This window comes from Diabrotica virgifera, chromosome 1 (genome assembly GCF_917563875.1).
Source record: "Diabrotica virgifera virgifera chromosome 1, PGI_DIABVI_V3a".
Classification (NCBI taxonomy): Eukaryota; Metazoa; Arthropoda; class Insecta; order Coleoptera; family Chrysomelidae; genus Diabrotica; species Diabrotica virgifera.
The window spans coordinates 140,012,270-140,030,195 of record NC_065443.1 but is presented as its reverse complement, the minus strand read 5'-3'; the positions used below and the strand labels follow the sequence as shown (position 1 = coordinate 140,030,195).

The 17,926-nt window shown below is 35.0% G+C and overlaps 1 protein-coding gene and 2 long non-coding RNA genes across 3 annotated transcripts in view; 2 read left to right on the top strand and 1 right to left on the bottom strand.

Annotated features, from left to right (window-relative positions):
• LOC126891705 (putative odorant receptor 85d) overlaps positions 1-17,926 on the top strand; it is a 101,122-nt gene that overhangs the window by 4,674 nt on the left and 78,522 nt on the right. The window contains exon 3 of the mRNA XM_050660969.1: positions 2,450-2,734. Within this exon, the coding sequence (XP_050516926.1) occupies positions 2,450-2,734 (285 nt within the window). The remainder of the gene's footprint in view (positions 1-2,449; positions 2,735-17,926) is intronic.
• On the top strand, positions 6,168-7,968 carry LOC126881042 (uncharacterized). The gene is made up of 2 exons (XR_007696707.1): positions 6,168-6,519; positions 6,918-7,968. It is a non-coding gene; the product is annotated as an uncharacterized LOC126881042 (long non-coding RNA).
• On the bottom strand, positions 6,911-17,786 carry LOC126881051 (uncharacterized). The gene is made up of 2 exons (XR_007696708.1): positions 16,947-17,786; positions 6,911-7,666 (listed from the first exon to the last, which is right to left on the bottom strand). It is a non-coding gene; the product is annotated as an uncharacterized LOC126881051 (long non-coding RNA).

Below are 17,926 nucleotides of genomic sequence, written 5' to 3'. Positions count from 1 at the left end.
TATAGATCTATCCGATTCTACTAAATTTATCAATTTTGATACGGGATGCAGAATTTGTTTAGTATATTGTAGCAAATTTCAATTTTTCCGTATTTTTCCTGTTTTTTCCGGAAAAAAAACAGGCTTTTTTCCTGAATCCAATTTTTCGGGAAATATTAAATCTCTAGGTATCACTCATAAGTCAAATCAAAGAATTATTTTGAAAAAAACGGGTGAAAATCAACATATTTATTATTGTTAAACAAAAAGTCAGTATAAAACTAAAAATATCTTGACAGCGTTACCTCACGAAATGTCTAAAGGAAATATATACAAAATTCCAGGTGGATCAGTCTAGTAGATTTTTAGTTAAAATATCTGCCTTATGTCTTGTTACTGCCTTTGAAAAAAACAGTTTTGAAAAAAACTCTTTTAACGTTTTGTCAACTTTTAATTTCAATTTATTTTTTGTCTGTCAAATCGTAAAGTGATGCAAACCGGAGTGTGTTTTGAATCGCGGAGTATTTTACAAAAAAGCGTGGGTACAGCTATTGACCGTTACTCACTACGTTCAACAGACAAGGCGAAAACGGCGGGTTCGTTGGAAGAAATATTCCCATAAGATTTTTTTCCATAATTACATTCGTGAGACATCCCAGAATAAGGCTCAAGAAGTCGCCCACGTAAAAAGGTCCATTGGCCCATTGGTCCGAAATTTTGCGCCTACGGTCTTAATCTCTTTTATGCGATTTGGCTAAAATCAACAGTATTAGTGTTCGTAGTCTTCGTATAAATAATGAATATTTATCTTCTGCTTTTCTTAAATACGTCTGTGTGTTTAATCTGGCGCAGTTGCGAATATTTTTCGGCCAGGGTATTGGTCGTCTACCAGGACCCCTTTTCTTCGGATTTTAGCCTTCATAATCAGCTGCTGCAACAACTTACAACAACTTACTTGCGTTATCATTTCTAAGTATGTACCCTTTCTCCTTGCTGTCTTTTTCCTTTTAATGATGGTCAAAAGTTCTCTATTCCTTTTCCATTTTGTACAACACCATTTCGTTCGTAATATGATCGATCCATGGTATTTTCAAAATTCCCCTAAAATGCCACATCTCAAAAGCTTGCAGCTTTTTCATTAAGTCAGCATTAACAATCCAATAACGAAGAATAGAGTGGACATAACATTGGTGTTATTATCCCTGATTTTTATAGTGTTCTCCGCCTTCCGGTTGCCAGTTTCCAGCTTCGTCCGTCCTTGCATTCGTCAGGGTGAAGGTTCCTTTCCGAAATTGCCTTTTGAATGCCGCCTAGCCAGGATTGTTTCGGCGTTCCTTTCTTTCTTTCCCTTGGCGTCCATTTTAAAATTTGTTTTGGCAGCCTGTCGTCGTCCATTGACGTCGTACATGACAATACCAGATCAGTTGCCTCCTTTGAATTTCGTCTATGATAGTTGACTTGACATAACATTTTACCATCCGATATCAAATTTGCAGATTGAATCTTTGGTCACTCAGAAATTTCCTCATCTTTAAAAAAGCTGCTCTTGATTACTCTATTCTTGATCGAATTTCTGAAGTTCATTTTTTATCCGGATCCTTGTTATGGTCTGGATCCTTGTTATAATGGACCATATTAAAAATTTTGTAATCTTACTAAGAACAAATTGTTCGAATGTACACACCAGAAAGACAATTTATTATTATTAACAGTCAAATGTCTTTCTCCAAATGCTTTAAAATGATACTTATAGTATTTTTTCAAAAGAATTTCTTGGGCAGAGAAAAACCTCCACCAAAAACATTAGCATACATTACATACTGGGTATAGTACTGCGGCCCGGGAGACATTTTGAAAATTTCATTTTGGCCCGCGCTTAAAAGTATTTGCCCACCCCTGCACTAGAGTGAGAATTCAAGCCGCATGTTGTGCTAAGAGACCTGGGAGCTCTTTATATTAGGAGCTTGTTAGGTACGAGTTCTTATTTATCTCATACTCGTTAAACCAGAATAATTCAAATTAATGAAAAAAAAATCTGGTCTTGTCTAAGACAAGGGGAAGAATTCTGCATGTCTTCTCTTTTAGGATCGTATTGATTATTTTTTCAATTTTAAGTAGGTATTCAGTAATATATTATTTTTGTTCATTATACTGTTTAATAAATACAATGCGATACAAAAGATGAGCGCGTTGTCTTCTTTTAATAGGGCTACGATTATCTAGCCTTTATTTGTATAATATTTACTAATATTTTCTGTATGGGACTTGTGTGCTTCCATTCCAATGCTATTACTGTATCCGTTTCATTGTTTGTTTTTGTCAAAATATTCGTTTAATAACCAATCAAACAATGTTTTAATCGTCTTTTGACACCCATTCCATGCACTATTATTTTAATATTTCCTTATCGGAAACATCTAATATTATTAGATTTTTGTTTTGATTTTTATTATAGTAATTTCCCTTTTAGAATGCAGCATTTACTGGTAGCAAAAGTACTCATGGTTTGTACCGGATCATGGAGAGTGAAAATGGAATCATTAACTGATACTACGCAAAAGCTGTACAAATTATGGTCCGTCATCATGCACATATATCTTATAATGCTTGTGATCTCATTGTATTTGGCAATAATAGTGGACAAACAAAGAGACCTGGATAAACTTATTGAGGCTGTTTCTATTATCATTCTGTGTACTTTGATACTTATAAAAGCCGGTATATGCCAGAGACGAAAAGTTACAGAAATTGTCAGGTGCGTACTATATCGGTATGACAATCAATCAAAATACTAAAGGCGCATCCTCACGGTTTGATTTTAGTTGATCAACTTTAGTGGATCAACTAAAATCGAATGAGAATTCGCTCCATGCATGACTGACGCGACACCTAACGTAGCCGCCTGAAATTTTTGGCGGACACAATTTGGCGGTAAACATATGATACACATATTTGACGTTAATGTAATATTTATTTACCATTTTTGATAAAATTTATTATACAAACAATAAGTTCCCCGTGTACAATAAACGTCAAATTAAAAAGTTGATATTTGAAAGTTCTCTGAAGAAAATATCAATTTTAAGGGGTTTTCTTCACGTTTTCGTTATAGTTTAGTTGTCGGTGTTAACATTAATGCATTAAGTGTACATCAAAAGCAATTAGGCAGTGTGAATTATTAATTTTGTGGTGTATGCGTAACATAAATTGGAAATAAGTAGATGACGATAGGAATATACCACCAGCTCGGGGAAGGAAAAAGAATCAGTATGAAAATATAAATATAAATAATAAAAATCAAAACGGCAATAATAAGGTAAGAGAAATATCTATTGAAAAAAAATATTATTCAATCATTATTCGCCAAAGTTTTCATATTTCGCCGCTATGGGCGCTGGCATAGTTTCGTGTATCCCCACAATGGTCACGCACAGAGCGAATAGCTGTGAGAACATATGTTTCAATTTTAATCGGTCAACTTTTGTTGATTCGACAAAAGATCATTACCAATAGACATTGGGTCTATTGAATAAAAAGAAGTATTAGCTTTTACTTACTCGTATTTCAGTAATTACTTAATAGTAATTGAATAAAAGAATAGTAACTACTTTATGTAAAAGAGTTTACTTGGAGCAAAAAGTAATCTGTTATTTTCAAGTAGTTACTGGAAATATAAAGTTACAGTGGGTGATCATATTATTAGAGCCACCTCAGAAAATTTTACTTTTGTTTAATAATGGTATGTAAGTTTTTTCTTTATACGGTCCACGTTGCCTTTGAAACTTTAGAAATAGATGCTATGTTTCTGTTGGAGTGATTAGTATTGAATATTAAAGTTTTTATTTCTGCTATTTTCCTTGGTGAGATGTCCTTGGATTTCCCATGATGTTCTGGTACAACTAGTGTAACGAACGCGCAATTTTTACTAAATTCACAAAATATAGTATATGACTGTGAGAATATCACTAGAGAGCAATTGAAACTAACAAAGTTTATTATAACTCTAAACACCAAGAATACAAAATAATAGGCACACGAGTTGCAAGCTAGGCTGGGCAGCACTGACAAACAATGACATCTGAGTCATGCATTGCCACACATGCGTGTTGTCACTATTGTCAGACTATTTATTGCACTTTCATAAAGTGTAACAAGACAGCCAAATGGAAACAAATGCATTAATATATATATATATATATATATATATATATATATATATATATATATATATATATATATATATATATATGATACAGCTCAATTATATACCCTTCCTCTAAAACATTGAATTTTACTAGGTGGCTCTAATAATATGATCACCCACTGTATACATAAATTTTTCCAGTTCTTACTTATTTTTAGTTGAATAAAAAGAAGGCTATTATAATTAGTAAGTAATACCTTAATATTTGGCAGCATGTTCTCCAAATACCAGAACATGCTGCCAAATTAAAATGTAGCTTCTCAGGACACAATGCCCGACTGAAGGATAAAAGATGGAATCACGAAATACAACAATGGAGACCGTGGTTAGGAAGAAGAAGTAGAGGAAGGCCACAAATGAGATGAGACGATGACATAAAGAAGTTTGGAGAACACAACTGGAAACAGGTAGCGCAAAATAGACAACACTGGATTGAATTGGGGGAGGCCTATGTCCAAAGTTGGATTACTGAAGGATGAAGAAGAAGACCTTAATATTTGTTAAGGGATCTCAAACGAATACTTACGCCAGTAGAGTACGCATACTTACACTAGTAAAGTGGTGTTTCTAAATATTTTTCCTTTGATATAATTATGGTGGACTTTATAAATGTTAGTAAAAATAAACACTACAAGCAAAGAAAAAGCATATGTCCCAGTAAATCTAAGGTTTTATTACGTTTTGAAAGCGAAAGTATAGATTTTCTATCAGATTATTTTTTGCCACAGCTTAATGATACCACAGGAGGTGCACTTTGCTCTCAAAAAAGGATGGATATTTTTCTGCGATACGTTAGTGATACTGGATTTCAGCCAGGTATTACTGAAGATTTCGGCGTTCACCATACGACGGTATGTAAAACCATAAATAATATTGCTGACAGAATTTTTCAGAAATCACATCAGTGGATCAAGTTTCCGTCTGACCTGGAAAGTATGGAAGAAGCAAGAATAAGGTGGGAAAATCGATTCCAAATACCTACAGTCATTGGTGCACCGGATTGTACCCATGTTCAAATTAAAAAACCTTAAGAATTTGGTGACGACTTTATTAATAGAAAAGGATTTCCTAGCATAAATGTACAAGTAACGTGTGATGCAAATGAAGTGATTACAAGTGTAGACACTCAGTGGCCTGGAAGTGTTCACGATTCGAGAATTTGGAAACAAAGTTCGATTTATCAAATTTTACATAGGTTTAGAGGAAATTTCTGCCTTCTTGGAGATAGTGGATATGGAATTGCTCCAATACCAGAGAACGGCAGTTCTCGTCAGTGGCGCACACCCACACCCCCCTACACGCGACACTATATACGACACTATATACAGCGTGTCTACTTGAGTTGGAAACATATGGGAAACTTTTTTATTATTAATTTTACGAAAAAAAGTTATTCTTTATAAAAAGTTCTGCATGCCCCAAAACCTAAGATTCAATCATCAGATATCAAATTTTCAGAATATTATACGAGGTATGTCAAAAAATATGAACTTCGTTCAAGAGTAAAGTACCTTTATTTCTCTCAATATCGAAAATGCTTATTCTGAAAAGTTGTTTGGAAATAAAAACTAAGCTCAAATATGCAATTACATGCTTCTAATTGGAAAAAAATATTTTCCAAATTTTTCTCAAATTTATTGATACTAACTTCGTTTTGATTCATTACACATACGATAACTCTTTTATTATTACTTTTACGAAAAAAAGGTGTTCTTTATAAAAAGCTCTGTAGGTCATAAGGCCGAAGATGCAACCAACAGATATCACATTTTATTAATTTTATACGAGTTATGTCAAAAAATATGAATTTCACTCAAGAGTAAAGTAATTTTATTTTTCACAATATTGAAAAGTTATTAAAAAAGTTGTTTTAGAACTAAAAACTATGTGTCAATATGCAATTACATCCTTCTAATTGAAATACTGTGAAATGTAAAGGTGGTATAATATTGAGCGAATTTCATATTTTTTGACACACTGTAGCATTTATTGCTACCCCGTAAGTGTTTTATTTGATGCGCCTATGTATCTTTATAACTCCCTAACGCTTCGACGTGTCGGCGCAGGCCGAACGACCTACGGGACGGTAGAGAGAAGCGAAACTCGTAATAGTAAAATCAGTTGGTTAAAGAACATCCGCTCTGATACGTGAGCTGTTGCTATTTGTAGACGAACTCTGGGAAAATAATGGACTGAAATTAAATATATTACATACCACCAGTAAACTAAACATCAGGAAACTCAACAGACAATCTCCAAAGTAACAAAAAAAAAACAAGAATTCAAGAAATTATAACATAAATTATACCACGTGGTCACGTATCAGAGATCCCAGGGTAAGCGAAATCAAATTATTTATCCTTCTGTTCTGATATATGTACATATACATATTGCTACCGTTTCATCGTAACCCAACATTTAATCATGTTTTTATGTCCTGTTAGGAGAGTGCTTTGATATTTTTTTTATTATTAGTGCGTATAAGGTGTGGCATTCATATTGGTTTTTTTTTGGGTTTTTATGAATCCATTTGAAAAACTGGTAAGTGTGTAGACCATTCTATAAACGCGCAGCTGCGAAAATGTCAGAAAGTGACATTGATCAGATTGACAAGTTTGACGGGACATAACCTAATGTTTACTTGTTTGGGACAGCAATGCTTTGTTTGGGTCCGGGGAAATGGATGTAATTGCATTATAGAGAGTGGCTAGAGGTCTTAAATGTGTATTTTTAGGTTCGTTTTACATTCTACATCATATTTCCATTCCACCCATAGTATGGATACTTAACTGGATTTTTTTTATGGTTAAATATACCTTATATAACTAATTTGGATACTTAATTGGATTTTTTTTATGGATAAATAAATGGATAAACATACTTTATATAACTAATAGTAGGACATCATAAACCATTACCGACCCGTTTCACCAAATACATCCACAGAACCTCTCAACTTCAGACCGCTCCACACAGATGTTATAGTGCCCAGAGATTTCCCAAATCTAGTGGACCTTCCTATGAATATACCCAGGAGTTGCAAAAGATAAGAGTTTTTTTTTCTTTATTTCAATTCATACCTATAAATATTTTGGTTTTTACTCTACAGTAATAAATTTGTGTAAACTGTTTATATGCATATAACAGGTACCTATACTACACTATATACATAGGTTTTTGAAGTAGGATTTTAAATAAAGCTAGGTAATGGTAAATAATAAATAAATATTCAAATAAAATAAATTAATTGATAAGGGAAAGGGGAATTAAGACATATATAAAGATTGTCGATAGGTTTTAAATAATATTTCTGGATAAGTCTTTAACCAAACTCATTTTGTTAGTTTTATATAGCTTCCAGCATCTATGTTTACTTAGGTATAGTACTTAGACATAGATCTGGTATTTCGATTGTTTCGGACACTTAATAGTTCGATTGGTGAGTACGTCACCCTTTAAGTCTCTGCTAGATAAGGTATTAAACTTTTTTTGTGTAACCATTAGTTGTTCTAGTATTAACTATACCTTATCTAGTCTAGGATCAATTAATATTAGTATACTAACCATAGTATAGGATTTTGCTACGCTTACGGACACTGACCTGGTTTTCGTTATTGATATTTTTATATTGCGCAATAGCGGTGGTAATTTACTTGGCGTAACCCTTTGGGTTCTGGATTGTTATTTTTCTCAACTCCACCACTATTGTTTATCTCACATGTTTTATAAGTATCATGGATACATTGTAAGTTGTGAAATATTATAAATATATTTGTTCTTAGTAAGGTTGATTTTTATTTCAGTCTCGTATCACCAGTTGATAATATAGCAGAACAAGGTAAATAGTGAATATTTTTTTTTGTATTTCAGGTCATTGTATCACTGTCATTTATTTATTGGTCGTTTATTCTGTTTTTCTTTATTTCAAAAAATCTCGAACTTTTCAAATCCTCGGTTCAGAAATCGCGAGTTCGTTCGAGTTGGCGCCCTTTTTCTTCTTCTTTCCTTGTCGTATCTTCATATTATTCTGTCTCCAGCGTTCTTATCTCGTTGCGTTCCCTTCTCGCATTAACCAGTCTCATTTTCTTCCTTGTTTCTACCCCTTCATTATCCCATATCTCTGTTTGTATATTTTAAAGCCAATATTTAGTGCACTGAAGCTAGCCCGAGTCCTCACTTGAGATATAGTGTCTCTCTGCCTCTTTGATTTGTTCGTCTGAGCTAAGCCACTCTCCATTAGTATCTTAACCCTCTTCTCTTCTCTTTTCCCCCTCTTTCATCAGCTCTTTTTCTTCCAAATCCCAATACCCAGAGTATTGGGTTACAAATTGGCGCCCAACGTGGGGCTTCTTTTGCACTTCTGGCTTTAAAAATATCTCCTTGAACTTTTGGTTTTCTCTGGGGTAGTTGTATTTTAACATTTATTTTTCTACTTCAACTTGCTTTGCACATTATTTTATATCTATTATAGATATTAAATAAACTTGTTTTGCTATATACTGGATAGACTGAATAAATTGCCTTGTTTTTTTATTAACTAGAGATCTATTTTGGACTAAAAATAATTAAAGTAAATTTAAATTTTAAAATTCTAAATACCTTAACATCAATAACGTCATCGTTATAAAAGTTCGTAGCATCCAAATAGCTCACTTCACTACCTTGAAGTAACATTCTCTTAAAATTTTAGGTTTCTTTGGAGTTACAGCAGTGCATTGCATCAGGATTAGCGGCTGGACCGAACAAATAAGCATTGCTGGTAAAACCATTCATAGTGAACATTAGCTTGAGGATAGAGAGTAAGTTGAACTTTGCCTACTTTTATATCGCATTCTCAAGTGTATTCCCCAGTTGCATAAAATGGCATCTTTTAAGGTAGAGCATCTGCTAACTCCTGAATTGGATTATGAATTAAAAATTCGTCAGCTGACCGACCCATCGTTAACTACGGATGAGGCTAAAGTAGTCTTGTTGAGAGGTGCCTTAAAGCAAGCTTCAGCAAATCGGAGTCATGCTGTTCTGTCAGCTTTCCACCTAAAGTTTGATGATGAGGTCCGTGAAATAGAAGTCACTATTGCAGATCTCAAGGCCCAAATTAGCTCTTTTGTTGGCTCCCATAATGATGTGTTATATGGTCGCTTGACTTCCCGTTTAGGTCATGTTTCAGGTAGGGTTCATTTGTTAGAGTCAGCGACCGATGAAGAGGATGCCATCAAGAAGTCTCTTAACTTCAAGATTCTTAATTTGGAAGGAGAACTTGAGTTTAAAGTAACTCCACAGGCTCACTCCACTCCTCATAACGCTAGTGTCTCGGTAAATTCATTTCCTTTTATTAGGTCGGCTCCTATTCATAAATGGGGTGTACGTTTTTCTGGTGGTTCTGATGAAAATGTAGTTAGCTTCTTGGAGAAAGTAGAATGTTTGCGTCTAGCGCGTGGCAACAGCGAGGATGAATGCTTTTCATCGGCAGGAGACTTGTTTAAGGATTCAGCCTTTACTTGGTACCTCAATAACCGAGGTAGTTTTGCTTCATGGCAACAGTTAGTTGCCAAACTTAGGTCAGATTTTCTTCCTTACAATTATGAAGACAGCCTTTTGGACGAAATTAAATCCCGCAAACAAGCTCCACAGGAGAAAGTTACCATATTTATTAACGAGATTGTTAGTCTGTGTAAACATCTGGAGACTCCTCTCTCTGAATCTCATATTGTCCGGATCATTAACAGAAATTTGTTGCCAGCGTATCATTCCAGTCTGGCACTTACAGACATTTCTTCTATTGCGGATCTTACTCAAAAATGTAAGAAATTGGAAGAAGTTTTGTCATGGTCTTCTGACACTGCATCTAGTGTCCCTAGCCGTTCTAATTTTAAAAATCATGAATCATCCTATTCTGGTAGGCAAAATTATTCTCGGTCTGGTAACGTATCTACCTTTAATTCGAAGATTATCTGTTGGAACTGTCGTCAGCAAGGACACGGGTACTACGACTGTCCTGAGCCTAGAATTCGGTTTTGCTATGGATGTGGACGTCAAGGGGTCCGTAAATTCGAATGCCAATTCTGTTCGGGAAACGAGAGAAGGGGTGGATCGTCCCTGGCAGCCGCCCCTCATCAAGATACAGGGAATACTACCGAAAATCCTCAAAACCAAGGAACTGGTTTCTCGAGCCTGGAAGCACAAGCTTCGACAAGTCAACCATCTCACCCTCTATCGAAAGACAAACGACCTCAGAACGGCAAACACCAACCGAAAAGAGGACAACGTTAGTCGATTATGTACAGTGTGATTCTTCTGTAGTTTCTCCAAGTAATTCTTTACCTTCACTTATTGATGTTGACATAAATTCATTGTTAGTCCGTAAAACCAAGGATAATCGTCCGTACCTTGAAATCTCTATCTTGGGACATTCTTGTTTAGCTTTGCTGGACACAGGGTCCAATATCTCTATTTTGGGTTCTTTAGGTCTGGAATTTCTCCAGAATTCTAATGTTAAGATAGGAATGGATAAGAGTTTGCAGGTGACTACAGCAGATGGTCAAGTTCAACCGATTTTAGGTCAGTTTACAACTGAGATTTCTGTTAGTTCGTGTACAAGGATGGTTACATTTTTTGTTATACCTTCTGTTAAGAATTCAGTTATCCTAGGGATGGATTTTCTGAGAACGTTTAATAGTGAATTAAATTTTACTGAATTTTCCTTATCTGTGTCCTCTTTTAATGTCTCTTGTGTGAATGCAGTTAAAGATATGAGTAAACTTAATGCTCAGGAGTTAGAACAGTTGGATAATGTTATCAAATCATTCTCTTCTATCTCTTCGAAGAATCAGTTAGGTAGAACTCACCTCATCGAACACCACATTGAAGTGGGTTCGTCTAAGCCCTTCAGGCAATACCAATATCCCTTGCCTCAAGCCTGGCATGAAAGCTTGGTAAAGGAGGTGGATGAAATGCTTAAGCTTGGTATTATCGAGCAGTCTTCGTCCAGCTTTTGTAGCCCCTTATGGTTAACAAAGAAGAAGGATGGGACTTTTCGTGTCTGTTTCGACGGACGTAAACTTAACAGCATTACGATGAATAGGGATGCCTATCCTATACCTCGTATAGATATCATCCTCACTAAGCTACAAAATGCTAAATACATTTCATCCATTGACCTAAAGAAGGCATTTCTACAGATTCCATTAAGCGAAGAGAGTAAGAAGCTTACTGCCTTTGCAGTAAGTGGCAAAGGATTGTACCAGTTTACTACAATGCCTTTTGGTCTGGTGTCTGCTCCCCAGACTATGTGTAGATTAATGGATTTGGTAATAGGTCCTGCTTTAGATCCCTATTGTCAATATTACCTTGATGATATTCTAGTCATTACTCCTGATTTCGACACTCATATCTCTGTATTGCAACAGTTGTTTCAGCGTCTCAAAGATGCAAATTTGACGATTAATTTGGATAAAAGCAGCTTTTGTCGTGACTCGATTAAGTTTTTAGGATATGTTGTTGATTCACATGGCCTTCATACTGACCCTGATAAAGTGTCAGCTATTCGTGATTTTCCTGTGCCTAAAAATACCACTCAGGTCCGTAGATTGTTAGGAATGGTGGGTTATTATAAGAAGTTCGTTAAGTCTTATTCTACCTTGTTGTCCCCTATCACTGATTTGCTTCAAAATAGGAAAAAGGGACAAAATATTGTGTGGACTCCTGAAGCTAATGAAGCTTTCATTAAAATCAAGGAGGCTCTCACAAATTCCCCAGTTATGGTAGCCCCAGACTTTAATAAACCTTTTTATTTGATGACAGATTGTTCAAACACCGCATCTGGAGGTGTACTGTATCAAATCGTTGATGGAGAAGAACACCCTATAGCTTACACAAGCAGGAAATTAAATAAAGCCCAGAAAAATTATACTACAACTGAAAAAGAGTTGTTAGCTATAATTACGGGCATAGAACATTTCAGATATTTTCTTGAGGGTCGTTCTTTTACAGTCATAACTGACCATAGTAGTCTGGTGTGGTTACAAAGCATGAAGAACCCATCTCCTCGTTTGGCTAGGTGGATTTTAAACTTGGCACAATACGATTATAAAATCGTTCATCGCAAGGCTGCAGGCGTCGTAGTCGCTGATGCACTTTCTAGGACATTTGATATTAATTTGTTAGACTTATCTTCGTTACAACCAGATGATTGGTATAAAAAAATGTTGTATGATGTACAGAATGTACCAGGCAAATTTCCTGATTTTAAAGTTGAGCATGGTGTTTTGTATAAACATGTGCTAAGTTCTATGGATGCCCTTACTGGAATGTCGGAGTGGAAGATAGTAGTTCCAACTCCTAATAGAGCAGAGGTTTTGGCCACTTTTCATGACCATCCTACTGCAGCTCATTTTGGTTTTTACAAAACTTTTCGTCGTATATCCGAACTTTATTACTGGCCGAAGATGCGCCAGACTATTCGTGGCTATATCGCTCGATGCAAAATTTGTGCTACGTGTAAGTCGACAAATCTTCCTCAACCAGGTTTAATGGGTAGTTATCGACGGATTGATTTTCCTTTTCAACTTGTCTCTTTAGATCTCATTGGTCCTTATCCTAGATCATATAAAGGTTCGCAATATGCTTTAGTAGTTGTTGATTACTTTACCAAATTCCCTTTGGTTCATACCATGCCTAAGGCAACTACTTCATCTATTATTAAGTATCTGGAGAATGAAGTTTTCCTGATTTATGGAGTCCCACAGATCGTGTCATGCGACAATGGACCCCAGTTCACAGCTAAGGCTTTTCGTGATCTCATGGCAAAATATAATGTACAAAAGATCTGGTACAATGCAAATTATCATCCACAAGTTAATCATACGGAAAGAGTTAATAAATCAATCGTGACTGCTTTAAGATCTTATTCATTTCCTGATCAGAGGGCTTGGGATACTCATATCCATTCTATAGTACAGGCTATCAGGACTTCTTCACATGAAATAACCAAATGCCCACCATCTTATTTAATGTTTGGTCGTCATGTACCTCTTTCTGGTGATTATTTTGGTAAGATTTCGGATAATGCCACTAATTTTCCGACCATATCAGATAAGTTACACCGCTTAGAAGATATCCAGCATCTTCCTGATATTTATGTTGATGTTCGAAAACGTTTAAAGGCATCTTATGACAGAAATAAGTGCCATTATAACCTGAGAAAGCGAGCCTTATCTTTCAGGGTTGGAGATTCCGTTTTAAAGAAAAATTTTGTCAAATCTGATAAAGTGAATTTCCAATCTGCCAAGCTGTGTCAAAAATACATACCTTGTACTGTCATTAAAGTTATTTCTCCTTTAATTTATGAGTTAAAGGAAACTTCTACTGGTAAGAAACTGGGAAGGTTTCATATTAAAGACTTACTCGAGGATAAGACAGTAGGTCCACATAACTTGGTTGATAATTTAGATTATTCATCTTCAGACGAAGATTAACGTGTAAGGGACCAGTTTGTTTATTTAAGACCTATTTACCGGTTTTGTTTGCCTGGCCAACATATGTCTTTGCCATCCATTTTTTTTTTAATTTTTATCTTATCTTAATATTGTTTAGTAGCTCGGTCACTAAAGCCCGGTTACTAACTCGGTCATTTTATTGTTAGTTGTCTCTTGGAGGTACAAATTTTATGTCATAGGAGTACTGGATGGATAATGGGAATTTTCCCCATCTTGAGTTCTTGGTTAGATGGATGTTTACAGGGATAGTTAGGGAATTTTTTTTCAAAATCTTTGATTTATGGTTTTGCATGGGTCGCGAACCATGGCCATAGAACTTATATAGTCACATAACTGTTTCAGGGTTTTAGCGTGGGTTCAGGATTGATCACCCTGGACTTGTGCACTCCACTTGGCTCAGAAATATATTAATACCTATCAGTTGTTCCTTGAGTGTCTCTTAGGCTGAAATTAGAATGTGTCATTTAGAATTGGATCGTTCTAATATTCGGCAGTAAGTAAGTCCATTTGACTTCGATGTCATCTCCTACACTATTATTTATTTTAAACGATTCGAGTTTAATATACCTCATTACCTGAAGTTGTTTACCTCTCTCTCCACCACCTGCTTGGATGTGAGTATGTGAGTTACCTTATTTGTCTCTCTAATGAGCATTATGCTAGTAGATGTTCTTCTGCCTTAAATATGAAAAGGTAGATGTGAGGTTATCGTTATCTTTACCTGAATTGACGTTGTCTTTACCTTTATCTTGGGTTCATGTTGTACCTTTACCTTGATGAGTTTGTCACTTATCTATATCTTGATTGAGTATACCTCTTACCTTTATCTTGTGTATAGAGTCCTAAGAATCTGTCCTTCACTGTCTTTGTCGTGAGTGTGGAATTGGACCACGTAAATAGTACAGTTTAGGTATTAAAATTAGGACATTTAATGTCTTTTACCTTTGTGCAGACCCTCTACCAAGAGTAGATGCGGGCTTGCCAGTATCTTTACCTTTTTGCATACCCTATACCATGAGTATAGTGGCATTGCTAGGGTCTTTACCTTATTATGTCTTCCTACTGCTATGAAAGCTAGTAGAGATGTTATGGATTATTTTTACCTTGAATTTTCTATGTTCTTGATATCCAGAACCACATCATATATGTTTAGGTTTCTAGTAATATAGTTTTAACTAGTCCTAATAAATTAGGCCCTCAGTGAACTCTTGGGTGATTAATAGAATCTGGTCATTCTAGTGTCATTGTTGGGTATATTGATAGGATTCGTTTTAGGTTAGTTGTTGTAAATGGTTCTTGGTAGTAGTATTTTAAAGGGTTGTTAATATACAACCATAATGTAGTTTTAATGAGGTTTATACTAACACTTGAGAATGTAGATGATAAGTAGTCTAAATAGTTAACTTTCTCTATAAGATTATAGTATTGTAGTTAAAACGTAGGTGATTAAGATGTAATTTATTTTTTTTTCTTTTTGTATCTTCTTCCTTTCTTAACCTGTAGTCCTACTAAATTAAATTACATTATCTCGTTTGATAACTCTGGTCAGTTACACATCCCCTCTCTGTTATGTCTTATGAAAAACGTAATTCAATGTATCTCGCGTATTCTCTATCTCTCTCTTACTGCGTCATTGATTTCGGTCCGGTCTCTCCTTTGCCAATGGTTTAGGTGGTAAAATTAACATCATGTCATCCCTGAAGAAAACAAAAAAAAAGGAAACTTCTGGAAGTTTTCCTTTTTTTTTACTGAAGATAGGGGAGAATGTAGCATTTATTGCTACCCCGTAAGTGTTTTATTTGATGCGCCTATGTATCTTTATAACTCCCTAACGCTTCGACGTGTCGGCGCAGGCCGAACGACCTACGGGACGGTAGAGAGAAGCGAAACTCGTAATAGTAAAATCAGTTGGTTAAAGAACATCCGCTCTGATACGTGAGCTGTTGCTATTTGTAGACGAACTCTGGGAAAATAATGGACTGAAATTAAATATATTACATACCACCAGTAAACTAAACATCAGGAAACTCAACAGACAATCTCCAAAGTAACAAAAAAAAACAAGAATTCAAGAAATTATAACATAAATTATACCACGTGGTCACGTATCAGAGATCCCAGGGTAAGCGAAATCAAATTATTTATCCTTCTGTTCTGATATATGTACATATACATATTGCTACCGTTTCATCGTAACCCAACATTTAATCATGTTTTTATGTCCTGTTAGGAGAGTGCTTTGATATTTTTTTTATTATTAGTGCGTATAAGGTGTGGCATTCATATTGGTTTTTTTTGGGTTTTTATGAATCCATTTGAAAAACTGGTAAGTGTGTAGACCATTCTATAAACGCGCAGCTGCGAAAATGTCAGAAAGTGACATTGATCAGATTGACAAGTTTGACGGGACATAACCTAATGTTTACTTGTTTGGGACAGCAATGCTTTGTTTGGGTCCGGGGAAATGGATGTAATTGCATTATAGAGAGTGGCTAGAGGTCTTAAATGTGTATTTTTAGGTTCGTTTTACATTCTACATCATATTTCCATTCCACCCATAGTATGGATACTTAACTGGATTTTTTTTATGGTTAAATATACCTTATATAACTAATTTGGATACTTAATTGGATTTTTTTTATGGATAAATAAATGGATAAACATACTTTATATAACTAATAGTAGGACATCATAAACCATTACCGACCCGTTTCACTAAATACATCCACAGAACCTCTCAACTTCAGACCGCTCCACACAGATGTTATAGTGCCCAGAGATTTCCCAAATCTAGTGGACCTTCCTATGAATATACCCAGGAGTTGCAAAAGATAAGAGTTTTTTTTTCTTTATTTCAATTCATACCTATAAATATTTTGGTTTTTACTCTACAGTAATAAATTTGTGTAAACTGTTTATATGCATATAACAGGTACCTATACTACACTATATACATAGGTTTTTGAAGTAAGATTTTAAATAAAGCTAGGTAATGGTAAATAATAAATAAATATTCAAATAAAATAAATTAATTGATAAGGGAAAGGGGAATTAAGACATATATAAAAATTGTCGATAGGTTTTAAATAATATTTCTGGATAAGTCTTTAACCAAACTCATTTTGTTAGTTTTATATAGCTTCCAGCATCTATGTTTACTTAGGTATAGTACTTAGACATAGATCTGGTATTTCGATTGTTTCGGACACTTAATAGTTCGATTGGTGAGTACGTCACCCTTTAAGTCTCTGCTAGATAAGGTATTAAACTTTTTTTGTGTAACCATTAGTTGTTCTAGTATTAACTATACCTTATCTAGTCTAGGATCAATTAATATTAGTATACTAACCATAGTATAGGATTTTGCTACGCTTACGGACACTGACCTGGTTTTCGTTATTGATATTTTTATATTGCGCAATAGCGGTGGTAATTTACTTGGCGTAACCCTTTGGGTTCTGGATTGTTATTTTTCTCAACTCCACCACTATTGTTTATCTCACATGTTTTATAAGTATCATGGATACATTGTAAGTTGTGAAATATTATAAATATATTTGTTCTTAGTAAGGTTGATTTTTATTTCAGTCTCGTATCACCAGTTGATAATATAGCAGAACAAGGTAAATAGTGAATATTTTTTTTTGTATTTCAGGTCATTGTATCACTGTCATTTATTTATTGGTCGTTTATTCTGTTTTTCTTTATTTCAAAAAATCTCGAACTTTTCAAATCCTCGGTTCAGAAATCTGAGCTGTTCGTTCGAGTTGGCGCCCTTTTTCTTCTTCTTTCCTTGTCGTATCTTCATATTATTCTGTCTCCAGCGTTCTTATCTCGTTGCGTTCCCTTCTCGCATTAACCAGTCTCATTTTCTTCCTTGTTTCTACCCCTTCATTATCCCATATCTCTGTTTGTATATTTTAAAGCCAATATTTAGTGCACTGAAGCTAGCCCGAGTCCTCACTTGAGATATAGTGTCTCTCTGCCTCTTTGATTTGTTCGTCTGAGCTAAGCCACTCTCCATTAGTATCTTAACCCTCTTCTCTTCTCTTTTCCCCCTCTTTCATCAGCTCTTTTTCTTCCAAATCCCAATACCCAGAGTATTGGGTTACAACACCTCGTATAAAATTAATAAAAGTTGATATATCATGGTTGTGTCTTAGATTTTAGACCATGCAAAGCTTTTTACGAAGAATAACTTTTTTTCGTAAAATGAATAATAAACGAGTTATCATATTTGTAATAATTA